Source organism: Saccostrea cucullata, unplaced genomic scaffold, assembly GCF_032062105.1.
Source record: "Saccostrea cucullata isolate Sc308-1 unplaced genomic scaffold, CSIRO_AGI_Scuc_v1 ctg341, whole genome shotgun sequence".
In the NCBI taxonomy this organism is placed as follows: Eukaryota; Metazoa; Mollusca; class Bivalvia; order Ostreida; family Ostreidae; genus Saccostrea; species Saccostrea cuccullata.
In genome coordinates this window covers 158,741-176,903 of record NW_026930542.1, presented here as the reverse complement: position 1 = coordinate 176,903, position 18,163 = coordinate 158,741, and the positions used below count along the sequence as shown (strand labels likewise).

The following is an 18,163-nucleotide window of genomic DNA, read 5'->3' as shown; positions in this document are numbered from 1 at the left end:
TACACTTGTGCATTTGTTTAAAATGAAAATTGAAGTCCAAATTACTTTGTAAAATAAATTTCGCATAAATATTTCATCATAGGAAATGAAATTGAATTAAATTAACAATTTTACTATCCTTTTTTGAAAGATTATATACTTAATCCCATTTTGCTAGTCATTGGACTATATATTAGTAGATAACGGATGACACCATCACATGAATAAGAATTTATTTTTTAGTTTAAATATTTTTGAAACTTATCTGGAATAAGTAGAAGCCTAATAACACTTCCATTTCATAAGACTGAGTAATTGGAAATAATTTGGATATCTAACACGTATAACCGATACACATAGGAATGGAGGAAATTCGGATTAGAAAAAAAAAGATGACCGTTTTAAAGATTTCACAAATCATGTAGTACTGGTAAATGGATTAGATGAAGGGTACTTACGAACAATAAGACCATGTTACTTTTATCTATTTAATTGATTGGAAGTTTTAAAGCAAAAACACGGGGAAAGCGTCTGTTTTCAGTAAGGGGGCTGGAATGGTCCTGCAGATTTTTAATTCGCCACTTAGGCGAACAAGTTATAAATTTTATGAGCCGCCTACACCAAAATTTACTCGTGGTTCCTAAGCACCTTTGTTTCATGCTAGTTGGCAAGTATAAGAAGCACATGCCAATTTTCTTTCATTAAGAATAAATAAATTTTAAACTAGAAATAGATAATTATGTTCCCCAAACGAAGTTGGGGAACATATTGTTTTTACTCTGTTTCTTCTTCTTATTATTATTATTATTATTTTTCTTCTTCCTGGGAAAATCTTTTCCGCGAATGATCTCGTAAACTACACATTTGATCAAGGTGAAACCTTTTTAGGGTCACTAGGCATGTTATGTAGATTTGCGGAATGAAGGTCATTTTGCGCGCACGTGCTTGCAAGAGCGCGCACGTGCAACACGTGAAATGACTAATATAATGGATACAGCCGTAACTTTTCTATTTTTTGATGAAATGTTTTGAAACCCATAATATAAGGATATATAAGTAGTAAAGACAAGATGACATGGTCAAAAACGCAAGATCTCACGCGCATGCACGTGCGCTTCGCTCTGATTGGCTGAAACTAAAGTCTCCATATCTTTCTTGTTTTTCGACAGAATACTCTGAAATTTTGAACTTAGTCATACATTAGGGAGATCTACAGCCTGATATATAAGAATTATCATGAAAGCATGTGCATGCACGTGTGCTTCCAAGAGCGCGCACGTGCAACACAAGAAATGTCCAATATAATTGATATAGACGTAACTTTATAATTTTTTTTATGAAATGCTTTGAAACTCATAATATAAGGATATATTAGAAGCATAGACAAGATGACATGGTCAAAATAGCAAGATTTCACGCGCATGCACATGCGCTTCTCTCTGATTTGTTGAAACTAAAGTCTTAACATCTTTCTAGTTTTTCAACAGAATTCTTTGAAATTTTCAACATGCTTATACATTATGAAGATCTACAGCATGATATATAAGAATTAGCATGAAAGCATGCGCATGCATGTGTGTTGCAATCTGATTGGCTGAAACTTTGAATGCCTATAGCTTTCTTAGTTTTCAACAAAACGGGATGAAATTTAGAGTATGATTAGGTATAATTGATTCCTACATTATGGTACTATCAAAATTGAATGCACGAACATGCATGCATGCACGTGCGCGCGCAAAATACGCAAAATGACCAATATACTTAAGAAACAGTAGCATGTATATCTTAAACATTTTTTTTATTGATTCTTACAAAATATAGATATGTTCATGGTTTAGACAACATGCCATGATCATCTTGCATGTGTATGCACGTGCTTGCGCGTACAATGCATTAAATGACATATAGTTGAGATCATTGTAGCTTTTATAATTCTTTGATGAAATCCGTCGATACTGATCATATTTTAAAAATGTCTTACAGGAATTAGGCACAAAAGGGAGTTGGGGAGCGTTTGGGGAACATCTGTAACGGTCCCCGTTACAATTAGCACTAGTTATAGTATGTTTCCGATGATCGATTATGAAAAATTATAATTGATCATTGGAATCGGTAGCATTTTTTTTCGACAATCGATGTTTTCCAATTATCGGTACAACACTAGGGGTAACTACTGTACAACAAGGACACACATGTATTTCTTGTCAGAAAATTCCTACCTTTGGCCCGTTCCTCTGGAGAAAGCATGCTGTAGTGAAACAGGATGTTGTAGAGGTTTTGTTTTTCGTTCTCGTGTATAAAGCTGTATACCGACTGATTAGTGAGGTCCGCCTGTCACAGAAATATCTTTCAAATTGTCAAACTTCAAAAATAAAATTCCTTACATTTTATATGCACTCATACAATATATTATAATGTGATCTACATGTAATTACTAAAGTCAGTAAGCCAAACGTACAGAATTAACTAACATCCCCCATTCGCATTTTGCATACAGTGACTCGAATCACATATCTAATTAAGGAGGAATTTTAGATTTCTTCATCATCACTGTAAAAGCTGTGTGTTCTGGATTCAGACACCGTGTCTATCAGTACTTACAGGTAGATGTCCCAGTAGGGAAGTCACACTCTCCGATACATACAGTATATTGCCTTGTTGAGTAAAAACCAGTAAAAAACTATCCAATGCCTAAAAAGAATAAAGAATATATCAGTAAAATACATTTTGTTATATTTCACAAATGCTACATTGTATGCAGTTAACAACAGTTGTTAGTACTTTTTCACAAATATGCAGACATTCACTGGCTAACGTGTAACATTTGAGAGGATCAAGGAGGGGAGAGGGTTGTATCTGGATACAAAAAAATAGTTCTGACATATCGCAGAAGAAAATAAAAGTGGGTACAAAGATATCTGTAAAGCACAAACCTCTAGCATGAGATGCATGAACTCATCATTGGACAGAAACGATGGCTTCCAGTCTTCCTTGATTTCATGGGCCTGGGCCTGAACTGCTGTCTCTAAAAAATTATTAATATGTCTTTAAGTTGCAATTCATGGACATATATTGATATAACATTAACTGCAAGCAGAAACATGGTATCATGGGGTCATAGGAAGGGGACTGTCTCGCACCCTCATTCTTTAGTTCAGCATCATTAAATTCTCCTACTTTAATGCTTACAAAACTACTTTTTGTGAAGAGAAAATGGGAAAAATCCCTCATTGAAAACCGAAGGAAATGTGACCATGAGCTCCAAAAATGATAACTACTAATCCCATGTATGTATAATGGCAAAGTCCAGAGCTTTAGAAACCTCAAATATTTGCAACCAGAGCATAAAAAAAGAGACAAAGAATGGCACTTTGTAAAAAGGATTCAAAGTCATACAGGTATTGAATTTTATTCAATGGTATAAGAAGAGTTGTGGATAAAAGATGGGGATCCTCATATTACAAGATGAAAGGTCACAATAGCATTATGTACTACTGTAAAATCACATATTTTCCAGGGGTCAAATTTTTGCGATTTGAGGAAAATATGGGGATTTGATTTCGTGGTTGAAGAATTGTTCAGTAGTAATATATGTGAAAAATTGCATTTCATGGTGGACATAAATTTATTGGTCTCTTCATACCTTGAAAACCACGAAAATTAACCCAAACGAAATTAGTGATTTCAATAGAGAATATTACATACTAAAATCCATATCATATGTCATATCAGCCCGAGTGGCCCCATATCAGCCCGAGGGCCGAAGGCCCGAGGGCTGATATGGGGCCCGAGGGCTGATGTGACATATGATATGGATTTTAGTATGTAGTATTCTATTTATCATATATTTAAAATACTTAATGTGCGAGTTCATGTATTGTCATTGAAGAATGTTTCGTGCTTGTTTATGACATTTTTGTTTAAAATCTAAAAGAGCCAATTTTCGGTAACTGGAAAAAAATAAGACCACAGATGTCATTAAAGAAATATTTTACATGAATATTTAAGTAAAATCTAGTAAATTAACGTTTGAACTTAATACAAGCGTTACTTCCGGTTTGATATGGATTTTCGGCCCGCCGGTCCGATACGTGATATGGATTTTCGGACCGGGCCGTGATATGGGGTATTGTGACGTCACCCGTATCACACCGTGCAGAATCGGTGTATTTACTACTAAGTATATGATAATAATAAATATTAAATGTTAAGTCTCAACAAATTTTAGCTTGTGGTTTAGGAGGAATTGCAGATGAAAGATAGGTACTGTATAGGGGGAAAATAACTCGCGGTGTTAATATTCGCTATATTCACGGTGTTAATAAATCCGTGAATTCAAGAAACAGTGAATAAATTTTCAATTATATCCATGATTTATTTGGAAATTTGAGAATAAACTACGATAACATAGGCTTCTATACATGTTCGTGCTGTACATGATCATTTCAGTAATTACGAGTAGTACTTGTCATTCAGTTATTTTAATTATCACGCTTTGCTTTAATTCAAACAGGCAGATAATAACCTGTTTTTGTTAAAAAGCTGTTTTAATAGCCAACGCTAGATGTTTCATCAATCAAAACACGCGGGCCGTGGGTTTTGATTACCCGTGCGTAACTAATGTTATCGCGTGTAATTGTTACCTGCATTATCATGCATATTATTAGTTTTTATCGACATTTTTGGTTTTAAAAAAACATTCAAATAACTATATGGAACTAACTGAATATGTGGAAGGATACTATTTTGTCGACATGCATGAACATATTTATTACCGTCCGGTGGTTTTTCGCCGCGTTCTGAAAATCTGTATCCACTTATCGTAATAGCTAGCATATAGGAAAGTCATTCGACGTTTATAGTCAAGATTTTTGATAACTGCACTTGTTTTAATAAATCGTCAATTATTTATTGAATTTAATTATTTATATAAACCTAGACCCTGTTGTTTATGGAATAAAGACAAGGGATATTATTTTAATAATATACATGTACCAATTCCGCGAATTCAAGAAACCGCGATCGTGTCAGATGAGGAGAAAACGTGAAAATTACAACCCGTGAAATTAATCCCCTATACAGTACCCTCAAGTATTTCACATATACAGAAAGATATATGGAACATTGTTTGGAAATATGGACACCTCCATCACTATACATCTCCCACTTTTCAGGCTGGGGGTATAATAAGGAATAAATCTTATATTAGTGAATACAAATCACTGCAGCTAACTCTCAATATTTCTTAGCATTTTTATCAGACACTCAACATAATCTAGTTACAAATTGTTTATCTACTAGCAGACAAATGCTACCCACTATTTCATTTCCATATTCTGTCTATAAAATGATAAAATTTTTGAAGGTATGTATCACACCTTCTCTTATGAAATTCTTTTACAAAGATCAGGGGTTTTTTTATTAATGGTTTTTAACAAGTAAAATTTTTTGCTGATCATATGAATATTTCTCACGTCACTAAATATTTCGATCATTTTGTGTGGGTGAGCTATGTAAAATGAAACTACTTTATAGATTGGCCTGATTGGGCTCAAATGAAAAGCATGCTCCTAGATTTTCTTCAATGTATTATATTGAATAAAATATTTATAGTTCAGTAAAACAAGAGGCCCATGGGCCACAATGCATGCTGTAGTACCTATATCACCCAATACATGTACTGAAATTGCTTACTAAAAAACTGTCTTTTAATGAGGTGTCAGGTATAAAATTAAAATGAATTAAGTCTGTTATAGATAGAAATGTAAATTCTCTGTTTTTGACTGGTAGAAACTAACTGGAAGGAATAAATCTTTATACAGCAAAACTTGGTTATAACAAAATCGCTGGGACCTATGAAATTACTTCACTATATCCATAATTCGTTATAACCGTATAAGAAATTCATTATATTTATATAGCTGGGAATCCAAGATGACTTCGCTATATCCGTGAATTCGCAATATCCGTGTTCATACTAAACGAGTTTTACTGTATACACAAAAAGGTATTTACTATTCATTGATCATAATAAAAATTAAATATTCTAAAAGACTAATTTTTTTAATCTGTTCTGAAAAAAAGTGCTGAAGATACTTATAAAACAAAATAAAAATAATAGGCTTTTCAATTAAAGTCAAAAAAGCAGTAAATCAGAATAAGGTTGACAGAACTGTGAACTGGTGAGAGACACCAATTATTGGTAGGAGATGATTTATACTAAGAAGAGATCAATAGAATGCTGAGGATTCTGGGTAATAACTGGTGTTCTTACAGTAGTCCATCATACCCTGATCAGCATTCACAATGGCTTAAGATGAACAAGTAATCTGAGTTATTTAACATTGTCAATCCAAGTCACTGACACAAAAGTTAGGACATCCGCAGTCTTTAATTGTCAACATATACATACTGAACAAAGCAGGTGCCAATACAAAAGTTGTGTGACTGAACAAAGCAGGTGTCAATACAAAAGTTATGGGACTGAACAAAGCGGGTGCCAATACAAAAGTCATGTGACTGAACAAAGCGGGTGCCAATACAAAAGTTGTGTGACTGAACAAAGCAGGTGTCAATACAAAAGTTGTGTGACTGAACAAAGCAGGTGCCAATACAAAAGTCTGAACAAAGCAGGTGCCTATACAAAAGTCGTGTGTCTGAACAAAGCGGGTGCCTATACAAAAGTTGTGTGACTGAACAAAGCAGGTGGCAATATAAAGTTGTGTGACTGAACAAAGCAGATGCCAATACAAAAGTTGTGTGACTGAACAAAGCAGATGCAAATACAAAAGTCATGTGACTGAACAAAGCAGATGCCAATACAAAAGTCATGTGACTGAACAAAGCGGGTGCTGATACAAAAGTTGTGTGACTGAACAAAGCAGGTTTCAATACAAAAGTTGTGTGACTGAACAAAGCAGGCGCCAATACAAACGTCTGAACAAAGCAGGTGCCAATACAAAAGTCATGTGTCTGAATAAAGCGGGTGCTGATACAAAAGTTGTGTGACTGAACAAAGCAGGTGGCAATATAAAGTTGTGTGACTGAACAAAGCAGGTGCCAATACAAAAGTCATGTGACTGAACAAAGCAGGTGCCAATATAAAAGTTCTGTGACTGAACAAAGCAGGTTTCAATACAAAAGTTGTGTGACTGTACAAAGCAGATGCCAATACAAAAGTTGTGTGACTGAACAAAGCAGGTGCCAATACAAAAGTCATGTGACTGTACAAAGCAGATGCCAATATAAAAGTTCTGTGACTGAACAAAGCAGGTTTCAATACAAAAGTTGTGTGACTGAACAAAGCAGGTTTCAATACAAAAGTTGTGTGACTGTACAAAGCAGGTGCCAATACAAAAGTCATGTGTCTGAACAAAGCGGGTGCTGATACAAAAGTTGTGTGACTGAACAAAGCAGGTGGCAATATAAAGTTGTGTGACTGAACAAAGCAGGTGCCAATACAAAAGTCATGTGACTGAACAAAGCAGGTGCCAATATAAAAGTTCTGTGACTGAACAAAGCAGGTTTCAATACAAAAGTTGTGTGACTGTACAAAGCAGATGCCAATACAAAAGTTGTGTGACTGAACAAAGCAGGTGCCAATACAAAAGTCATGTGACTGTACAAAGCAGATGCCAATATAAAAGTTCTGTGACTGAACAAAGCAGGTTTCAATACAAAAGTTGTGTGACTGAACAAAGCAGGTGCCAATACAAAATTTGTGTGACTGAACAAAGCAGGTGCCAATATAAAAGTCATGTGACTGAATAAAGCAGGTGCCAATATAAAGTTGTGTGACTGAACAAAGCAGGTTTCAATACAAAAGTCGTGTGGCTGTACAAAGCAGGCACCAATACAACATTCATGTGACATTGTGACATGATCACCGTTTCCTAAAAGTGAGCCTGAGCCCTCACATTACTCCTTAGTAATATGTCTTGATTTGTTTAGATGTCAGTGGTTGTAGAATTAGACTTCCATTTTACTTACTATCGTCTCCATTTAAGATAAAATTTGATTTATTCCATATTTTTACCATAAGTTTTTAGGTATGCTTTGCTGCTTCTGAAGTATTTTTACCTTGGTAAGTTTTGAGGTATGCTATGGTTGACTTTAGGACTGTGGATTTATCCATCTTTTTGCTGGATGTGGAAACCATTGAGCAAAGTTCGTTGACGAGCATGTTAAACTGGTCTCTGCGTTTCTTCTCACTTAGATTCCGATTCACCCTTAAATTGAAGACACTATGTAAGCCTCTTTTCATAATTAAAGATATAGGTAATTTATATCAAGATGCAATTGGTGGTATTCAGACAAAACTAAGGATGAAGGAAACGCTAAGAAGCCCTACCTGTCAGTAATATCTTTGTTGTTGCCCCCTCCTTTGCCATCCTCTGAGTAAAAACTAAAGAAATAAACAATTCAATTATTAATAACTATAAAAAAAATCATGTACCTGTACTTCATACTTTTAACTCATCATGCTCATGACACACTTTTAAATTTGCTGTCCCTGTTCGGATAGAGGACATAGTTTTGCATTAATAGAAACATATTTGCCTTATATAGCAGGCCAAAACGAGCAAAGTTATTGCTGAATTCATTCCCCATATTTTGCATTGCATTTCTGACAATTTTTAATTTTATTTCCGACATTTTTATTTTTAAGAAAACTTTTTCAGTAATTACTTGAATTTCGGTATTTCGAACTCTGATATCTCGAATACCATGCATGGATATGTCAAAGTGATTTGAAAAACCCAACCCCTTTTTCTTTAAGTATTTTTCCTCAGATATCTGGAATCCTCAGATATCTTGAAGTTTTTTCTCGGGCCCATTGAGTTTGAGATAACAAGGTTTAACTGCATTTTTTAAAATTATGGGAATCAAATGCAGCCAAATTTATATACATGTATTAAGATTTTTTTTTTAAGAGAGCTGAGGAACAAACACAGAAGTCTCTGTAGAGATTATAGCTCTACTGGTTTGTACACGTACTTATAATAAAGGGAGAAAAGACTGTAGCACTAGGGCTTTGTAATTGCTTAAAATAGAATAATGATCTCTGATTTACCCTCTTTTGTGGCAAGATTGCAATCAGACTAAAACTGTAGGAGTAGCCTTTCAACAGAATTTTACAGAGTTTTCCATTAGGGTTACCATGAAAACATCATTTATTAAAATCAAAAACCAATACATACAGTGTATGTAGTCTACTTTTGTGTCAAGTTATTTGAAATCAGACCTAAATTGTGGGAGGGGTAGCATTTTAAAAGTTTTTCAAAGAAATTTCTATTTTTAGTAACCATGGCAACATCTTTCATCAAAATTAAATCTCAGTGTAGATATAACTTGAGTCCAAGTGAAGATATACTGAAATCAGACCAAAGCTGTAGGAGGAGTAGCATTTTCAATGTATTTCACATAAATGTGTATTTATAGTAACCATGGCAACACTTCATCGAAATCAAAAATTAATGTATGGAATTATGTATCTTTGGTGTGGTCTACTGTGCATGAAGTTAAACTGAAGTCAGACCAAAATGTAGGAGGAGTAGTGTTTTGAAAAATGGTTTAGCGAGAGATGGGCAGACAGATAGCTAGACAGACAGACAGACGATGGACACCTTACTATTGCATAAACTCTTCTGGTCTCTGACCAGTAGAGCTATCACCTTGCTTATGCATTATGCTAGAAAGTTCAAGCAATCGAGATTAACCTACAAATACAATTAATTCAAAGATATGTGACATCACAAATTGATTGCTACCAACACTGAGGAGCTAGTGTTAATTTGTACAATACATCAGGTTTACGTCAATATATAGGCTATAAATAACATTAAAAACCTCTTATCTTATATCACATATACTATACTAAATTTCTAAGCTTGGAAACTTAATCATCATTAGTTGGTATGGGGTACTATATTTTCATTTATACTCTTTTATATAGAAATGAAATTATTCATCAATTAAATCTTAATTATAATCTCAACATTCTGAGTAGAGCACAGAAAGTCATAAAAGAACTAGAAGAAATACTGGTCTCCACTATCTAGTCTCACATGATGCAAACAAGTCGGTTAAAGAGCTTACCACAGCTCATGTTATTTTTGTTGTACTGTATATATGTGCCGACTATAAATAAAATTTACTTGACTTGACTTGAAAAGAAACGTGTTAATAAAATGGTGAAGTACAGAAATGTTTAAGAAAATGGAATTTCAATAAAACTTTATCTCTCTGTTTAAAGTCACAAGTGAATTAACTGAATAGGTTTAATTAAATTATGGCAGCAACTGATTTGTCATTCAACAGACTTTTCCAGACATAATGTTTTAAACAGGAAACATAAAAAACTTCTATCATGTCTGAAGCAGTGATAAACAAAGAATTGTCAACCAAGATATTCTTCTGGCAATATGTGCTGAATTCAGTTACTCAGCTGATCACAATAACATATATCATATTTAATAAATGGGTTTTTTGAATAACCATTTATCAACATGATAGTATTGTTTATTCCCAATCATAAAATCCTCATTTCTGTCAGATTTTATTACTGGTGTGTGCACATATTATAATAATTGCTATGAGCTGACAGTTATTTCATGCTATCAACTAAGTTTTTGTATTGGTAGAGTACAATAATTAAGTGTGTAACTGACATCTTGTAAATGGACTCAATAACAGTACATGTTCACACCTTTTATTACTTTTTCCATCTTCATCAAAGTCATCTCCAAGGGAATGCTCACTACAAACAAAGAAAACTGAATGTAAATTACTCACTTAACAATAAGCCAAAATCGTATTCGGTGTCTTTTTTTTTTAGAATTCCTTGCAATCTGATCCAGATACAGAAGCATTTAAGATTTTCATTTCTAAATTAATTGTCTCGTAAATTTATACTCAGAAAGATCTAAAATAAATTCTTTATTTCAATTTTCTGAATCTGATTTGACACCAAGATTATGCAAGGAAATAAGATAGCTGCATATCTGTAACGTTATGGTATTATATATTTGTCTTTGACCATATAAATGCTACAGATCCTGTAATACAAAAAAGGTGCAATTTACGCCATTTTACGGCACAATATTTTTTGCGCACTTTTGGGGAGAATTTCTCCACTTTCTAGCTTCATCAACTAACTTTCACTCCCTAATGCTAGACACATTCTGTAGCCAATATGTTTTATCCACCTCCCAACCATTTATAGTTGTCTCTACAGGCAATAAACTCGCTTGAAGTCTAACAAATAATTTTAATCAAGTGAGTTTATCTTTTGTAGAGACGACTATAAAGGGTTGTGGGAGATGGGTGAAATATACAGATTACTTAAATAAGGCCATCCTTAAAAAATTTATTTTTTGCGGTAACGCGCCTCATCATTTTAGGTGTGAGTAGGTAGGTAGGCTTTTTTTTTTTTTTTTTTTTTTTTTTGAGACAAAATGTCAGAAATAAATTTCGATGATATAGAGGTATTAACTACTAGTATGTCTCAATTTTCACCTTACTTATCAAACAGGAAAATTAAAGCATTCTAAATGAATTCAATCTTTTATTGCTCAAATATTAGAACACATCAGTTCTTTTTAGGCAAACTTTTTCTGAGAAAGTGACTCTCATCAGCCACGTACCTCAAATAACTGACTCCACACTAATCTAGTGTTTCGGGGGTGTGATATTTACGAGGTTTTAAGATTTTGATAGTTTATTAATTAGCTGCAAATCCGCAATCATCCCACGTGGAATTTTGTCTGCCACCAATTTTGTGGCGATCTCGTAAACATCATACCATGTATCTGTAAGGTGGAACTGACACACAATATTTGTTTTTGCCTAGGAATTAAGATGATTTTCCTTTAAAATTTACTGTAACTGACAGAACTATAGAGTCAATATTTCCCGCAACCTTCTCGGACGCCATCTCTAAATTTATAGATCACAAAGACGTTTTAATAATACTTGAGGGAAAGATAAAGCGTCGGTGTAACCGAGACGTAAAATATCAATCGGATAAAAACGGAAGATGGATACGTAAAAAAAAAAAGAAAGAAGATTTTTGAACCGATAAGAAAAATCCAGTCGGGTGGATTTTGGTGAGTCGGTCGCGTTACCGCAAAAAAACATTTTTTTAAGGATGGCCTAATGTGCCTAGAATAAGGGAGTGAAAAGTACAATGTAGTTAATTGACCGATGCTGGAAAGTGGAGAAATTCTTCCCAAAAGTGCGCAAAAAATATTGCCCCATAAATTGCACCTTTTATGCATTACGGGATCTGTATCGTTATGGTCAAAGACAAATATATTAATTACAAAACCATAATGCTACAGATCTGCAGCTAGGAAATAAGGTAGAATATGTTGTCATCGTTTCAAATTTATGTTGGGATCTTTTTCACATAATATCCCAGCAACAAATGACTGTACACCAGTCTCCTCATTATGTACTGTTATGAGTGAGCGTTATGACAGTGAGCAGTTAAATACAAGTAGACTGTCACCTTAGATCAGTGAGAGGTGATGATGACAAGGGTTTCCCCAAAACAATATTCACCGTACACCTCTGATGACTAGTATAAAAAAAACAACAATATTGTATATCCATTTCTAGGTAATTTTTGGAGACATACTTGTCTCTTCATGTGGTATTAATGTGGCAATTAAATGTAATGACAATTTTTTGTTTTAATTTCCAAAAAATTATGATTATTATTTTAGCTATAAACTCTGCATTTAAACACAAGGCCTTAAAAGTCATCTGAACATTAAAATTTATTTCTAAAAATGAAATTAATCTTTTATAAGTTGACTAGTGGGACAAGAATAGAAACAGAAACAGCCTATGATGTTTGTGCATCACTTCAACATGCATTTAACACAGTTTCATTTAGCGGCATTGTATCGACATGTAAAGCGTGATGTACATAAACATTCGATTATAAAACCATTGCACACCAGCTTAGGCTAAGGTTTTTGTTACTTGTCAGAATGGATGTGCACGGAAGACAGCTTGGTATCATATAATATAGTTTATCTAACCAGATTTAATAAAAAGCCCTGCCACAGCATGATACGCCGTCAAATGTTCTATTATCATAAACAGTTTAGAGTGCAAAGAAATCATGTCTACCTTTACAAAAGTTTCCATAATTTTTCCATTTCTTATAGTATTTGTTTATACACCTCATGTGGTATAGGCATTAATTAATTATAACAAATATTACATAACAGCTCCTCAACAGGTTGTGTTAGAGCTTGCAAAATTCATTTTAACAAAAGATATTTGTATAACACTTATGCCCCCATCCCCCAAATAATTGGAATTTTTCTAAGTCCAAGGGGCATAACTCTGCTCAAAATGGCCCGATCGTACTCAAAACAAAACTTGGCCTAGATATTCTATTGATAAAACTGCATACCAAATTTCATATCAATATGTGCAACCTCTGCAGAAACTGATGGTGGATCGACAGACAGACCGACATAACAGAAGCAAAGCAATATGCCCTCCTTCATCGAAAGGGGGGGGGGGGATAGGTATTTTCTTCATTTAACAATTCTTCAATAAGGATACTGCAACATCCTTACATTTTTGGGATTGTGTAATTGAATAGTAAAAAGACAGTTTGTTTCTTTTATTTTACTTAAATTAAAGGTCACAGTGACCTTAAAATAGGTCACCACATACCTTCTAAGATGCATAAATTGACAAAGTTTGATGATTCTAAGTCTAGTACTTTTCTAGTTATAAGTCGGACAGGATTCTTCCATATTTGGTCATAGCATCTTAACTAAAGGTCAGAGCAACCTACTTTTTGTGCGCGACACATCATCTACCCAAGAAGTATCAGCTGACAAAGTTCGATAATCCTTATAGGCCTAATAGTATTTTTTGGGCAAGTCAATTCCCAGATGACAAAAACTACCTGAATTAGGATAAGACTGGCAGAGATAATGCTTCTAGGGATCCTCTGATATACATATAGACAATATTTTCTGGAGGACGAAAAGGTGAAAGCTTCTAAAGCAGGTCAATTCTCAAGTATATACATGTTCTACATGGACTTTTTAAAAAAGTGATATGAAGAAGCACTGATATGGTCAACAGCGTTTTGGGCTCCATTACAGTACTGTACATCCCATCTCTTTCCAATCACTATGTAAAAACTCTGGCAGTCCTATAATAATTGTTTTTGACCTAGCTAGGGGATAGACTGAATAACAACATAAAAATTCTCAATTCAATAAAGTTTGTACATCAACTTGAAAAATTACTTTTATCTCATTCTCCTAAAAATGGTTTGAAAGATTCAACTTGAAAATAATTGTCACATCAGAAAGTTTATAATCCATGGTTCTAAGACTTTTTAAAATTTAAAGACATTTGGTCTTTCAAAAAGATAAGAATTATGCAGTACTTTTACAAAAATAGGAGGTACCTAATTCTTTAAGAAGAATTTTTGATCAAATATGTTAACTTATAAAATTCTTCTCCAGTGAATATTTTGGTTGCTATACAGTCATGACTTCAGTCTGGTAAAGGTGCTGGGTACAAGCAAATTTTGAATGTCCCTGATATAATGGACAAAATTATATATACATGTATCTAAAGTATTTCTCCTATACATTGTATCTGTATATGGCTTCTGTGAGAGAGCAAATCTTAATTTCTAACTGAAATCTGTCCAGAAGTTCTGAAAACGACTTTAAAAATTTACAGAGTATGAATCAGACCAAGAATCCAACCTAAATGGGAAGCCTCCCAAAAATATATACAACTGCTTTATCTGGCAATAATCCTCCCGTTCGCTACATTTCCCCCTGTCTTCAAGCCGAGACTGCTGAATGCTGCTCTCCCAACCAAGCTATCTTGCCATTGGCAATATTGTACCTGCTTGTATGTCACTTAGACTCATGCTAGGATCTAAAACCTCTAAATAGTAAGTTAGCCAAGAACAGGACAGAAATTGAAAAATCAAGAAATGCACCATCTGTGCCGAATTATGGACAAAATTTACATACCTGTTCAGTACAACCATTCCTATTTGATATGAAGATAATTGCAGCTATTTGTATCTGGTGAGAGGGCTTTCTTATAAAAAATTTTTTATGATAGTCTCGATAGACCATAGCCAATCATAATTTGGAAATAAAAATAAGGAGTAACGTTATACAACTAAAGTCTAAACACATGGACAATATCTTTCATCACCTTTAATCATTAGATTTGTTTTTAAATTTCTCTCTTTGTGTGTCAATAAGAGGGCATGGATATCCTACGAATATTACATCATTTCTAAAATTTTAAAATAACAATTTCTTGGGCCAAAATATTGAGGTTAAGAAAATATGAGTACACAAAGGTTTGAAGTATTATTATTTTAGAATGCAATAACCTGATGCAAAACAAATTACCATAAACAGAAAATACAACTTGTCAATTAACCGATTAATTTTTCCTCTCAAATATAACCAATGATTTTTTAGATTACCGTGGTACTGTACCACTAACAACATCACTGTCAAAAGTGTCAAGTTCTGTGACACGAATTTCTCTAACCTTTCGCTTCGGCTTGGAAGCATGAGCTTTATCCGCTTCCCGTAATTCATTTCATTGAGTCAAAGAGTTCCATCATAGTGATAAAGCATCATCAGTTATCCATTCTGTAACTTTCTTGCAAAATCACTGGGAAACATCATGATCACATTCATGTCAGATACTTATCCGTCGCCATTTTTTTGTGTGTGGTCTGACTTTCATCGTGGCTATTGCATTTCGCACCGTGTATGTCTTTTCGGTCTAATTGCATTCCTGATCTATGTTCGTTGTCGTTCTTTTGCTACAGATTTCATTTTCTTAGGCTCACTTTTCTTCCTCTGTCTCGGAAGTAAGTCGATCTCACTTCAAACCCACTTAAACCCAGACTCTGGAGGGGGAGAGGGTGGGGAAGGTTGCAAAACCCTTTAATTTCTTTTGGATGTTCACATATATTGAGCTAATTTTTCATACCAGGTATTTTACTAAGCCTTTACTTTGGCCATAACAGTGGTAGGGCTTTCATATATACTTCTTTATTTTCTGTGATACGTCCTTTCCTCAGATACAAATATTTTTTAACCTTTGATCTTAAACATGATAGAGTTTGAACTTTAACCGTGGCCATTTCTTTTGAACGGTTTGTCTTCGGGCTTTCATATTTCACAGATATATTTCTTTTGACAAAATATCATTTTAAGTATTAACATCTCTGTCCTTCTGTGTCGCTGAGCATGCTGAGATTGACATTTATTTTACCCATTTATTTTTTTGGGAGGGGGGTTAACTTTGACCATTATTTTTGATGTTTTAATAGTGATATTTCACATGTGTAATCCTTGTGACAAGACCCTCCCTGATTAACATTTATTATCTTTTGACACTGCCGCTTGATCATTTGCATTCTTTAACCTTTAACAGTTTGACCCACTGTTAACCTTCGCCATCAGCTGCCACATGTGGACATCGGTGTCTTGTTTAATTTTCATGATTTTTAACGTCATTGTCAATACTGCTAATGAGCTTATGCAATACTCACTCAGAATGGTTGTTTTGTTTACTGCCTATCGACACCATTATAGTATATGCCCTCGTTATCAAATATGTTTGGCATATAGTTTCATATGCTTATAACTATCCTGCTATCCTTATTTTTATAACAAATATTTCTCATTGCTTCATTATGTTTGGCATATATATAGTTTTTGGTCTGTATACGTCCGTCTGTTAATCTGTCCGTTTGGACGCAAAACATGAACCTTGCCCATAACTATAGGGTGGTTCGTCTACATGTGTTATTCGGACTTATTCCTTGTGATAAACTCTTTGGGTAACATATTTGATCTCTTGACGTCGTCGGATATTGACCTTCTTTTGAAAAAAAAACTTTAACATTGAGCATAATTTTGAACGGGTGGCGCATATATAGCTTTCATATCACACGAGTATTCCTTGTGATAAGACTTTTCTTTGAATACCACCATTTTTGAATCTTGACATTGGAGTTTGACTTACCGGATATATTTGAAAAATGATAACTTGGCATTGAGCCAATAAGGGACTTATTTTGAATTTCACAAACAAATAACATTTATGTAATTATTGACCTACTTGCACCAACGCAATATACGTGTATATATGTAGACATACATGTAGACCTAGTCTTAGAAAACTGTAGGCGTTAAGTCCACGTAACTGCTCTTCGAGACTCCAAATATCCCTGATTAAATGAATACCTACATGTACGTATTCTTTTTTCCTCTTTGATGTGAATAATATAATACATCTTTCATATAACCTTGGAGATTTTTTTTCACAGCAAAGTCATTTTGCTTGTTCATGTGCCCCCAGAAGAAAACTAAAGGTACTTTGAGCACTGAGCTCATAAGTTGATACATGTACCCCCAACACCCACCCCGCCTCCGATGTGATTATAATGGCAAAGTCCATTGTTTTACACGTAAAGATGGCACTATGTAAAAAAAAGGTTCTTTGAAAGTCTCATTAAATATCATTCAGTGGTATAAGGTAAGAGGAGTTGAGGATAAGAGATGGGTACCCCAAAGCGTAACGGACGGATGGACGTCCTTCCGTACGTCTGTCTCTCTTATCCACAACTCCTCCTATACCACTGATTAAAGTTCAATGTATAAATTTACGACCTTTACCTTTTGCCTCAAAGTCAATGGGGATATTGTTGAATTTATTATCTGAACCTTTGACCTTTTAACCTCAACATATATAGGAGTCTTTTTATGCTATAAGGGTTTGTTATGTGAAATTTTATTGCAAAAGCTCAAGAGATTCTTTAAATTTTGCGGAAACGAACGTGTTACTAACAGACAGAAACACAGACGGACGGACAAACCGAAAATAACATCCTCCAATACAGCGATACAGGAACAAAATATCAAGCATGTTGATATTGAACATCCCATCATGGTGTTCTGAATGCCGTAACTATCCACATATTTTTAATGCAAAGCACATTTAACATGTTGAAATAGTCAGTTTACGGAACACTAGGCCATCATTTACTAGAAACAAATACCTCCATAATCGAGGATTCGGGGTTGTATAGTTATTTCCCTGTCTATCCGTCTATCTGTTTGTTTGTCTGCAAAAGCTTAAACATTGT

General features: G+C 34.3%; 1 protein-coding gene across 1 annotated transcript in view; it reads right to left on the bottom strand.

Moving 5' to 3' along the window:
* The window catches only part of LOC134228947 (circadian locomoter output cycles protein kaput-like), a 50,337-nt gene extending 34,607 nt beyond the window's left edge, over nucleotides 1-15,730 (bottom strand). Inside the window, exons 1-7 of the mRNA XM_062710643.1 lie at nucleotides 15,550-15,730; nucleotides 10,688-10,738; nucleotides 8,330-8,383; nucleotides 8,059-8,207; nucleotides 2,913-3,004; nucleotides 2,581-2,670; nucleotides 2,199-2,310 (exon numbers count right to left, since the gene is read on the bottom strand). Of these exons, the coding sequence (XP_062566627.1) occupies nucleotides 2,199-2,310; nucleotides 2,581-2,670; nucleotides 2,913-3,004; nucleotides 8,059-8,207; nucleotides 8,330-8,383; nucleotides 10,688-10,738; nucleotides 15,550-15,599 (598 nt within the window). The 5' untranslated portion in view covers nucleotides 15,600-15,730. The remainder of the gene's footprint in view (nucleotides 1-2,198; nucleotides 2,311-2,580; nucleotides 2,671-2,912; nucleotides 3,005-8,058; nucleotides 8,208-8,329; nucleotides 8,384-10,687; nucleotides 10,739-15,549) is intronic.
* Between the last annotated feature and the right edge of the window lie 2,433 nt (nucleotides 15,731-18,163).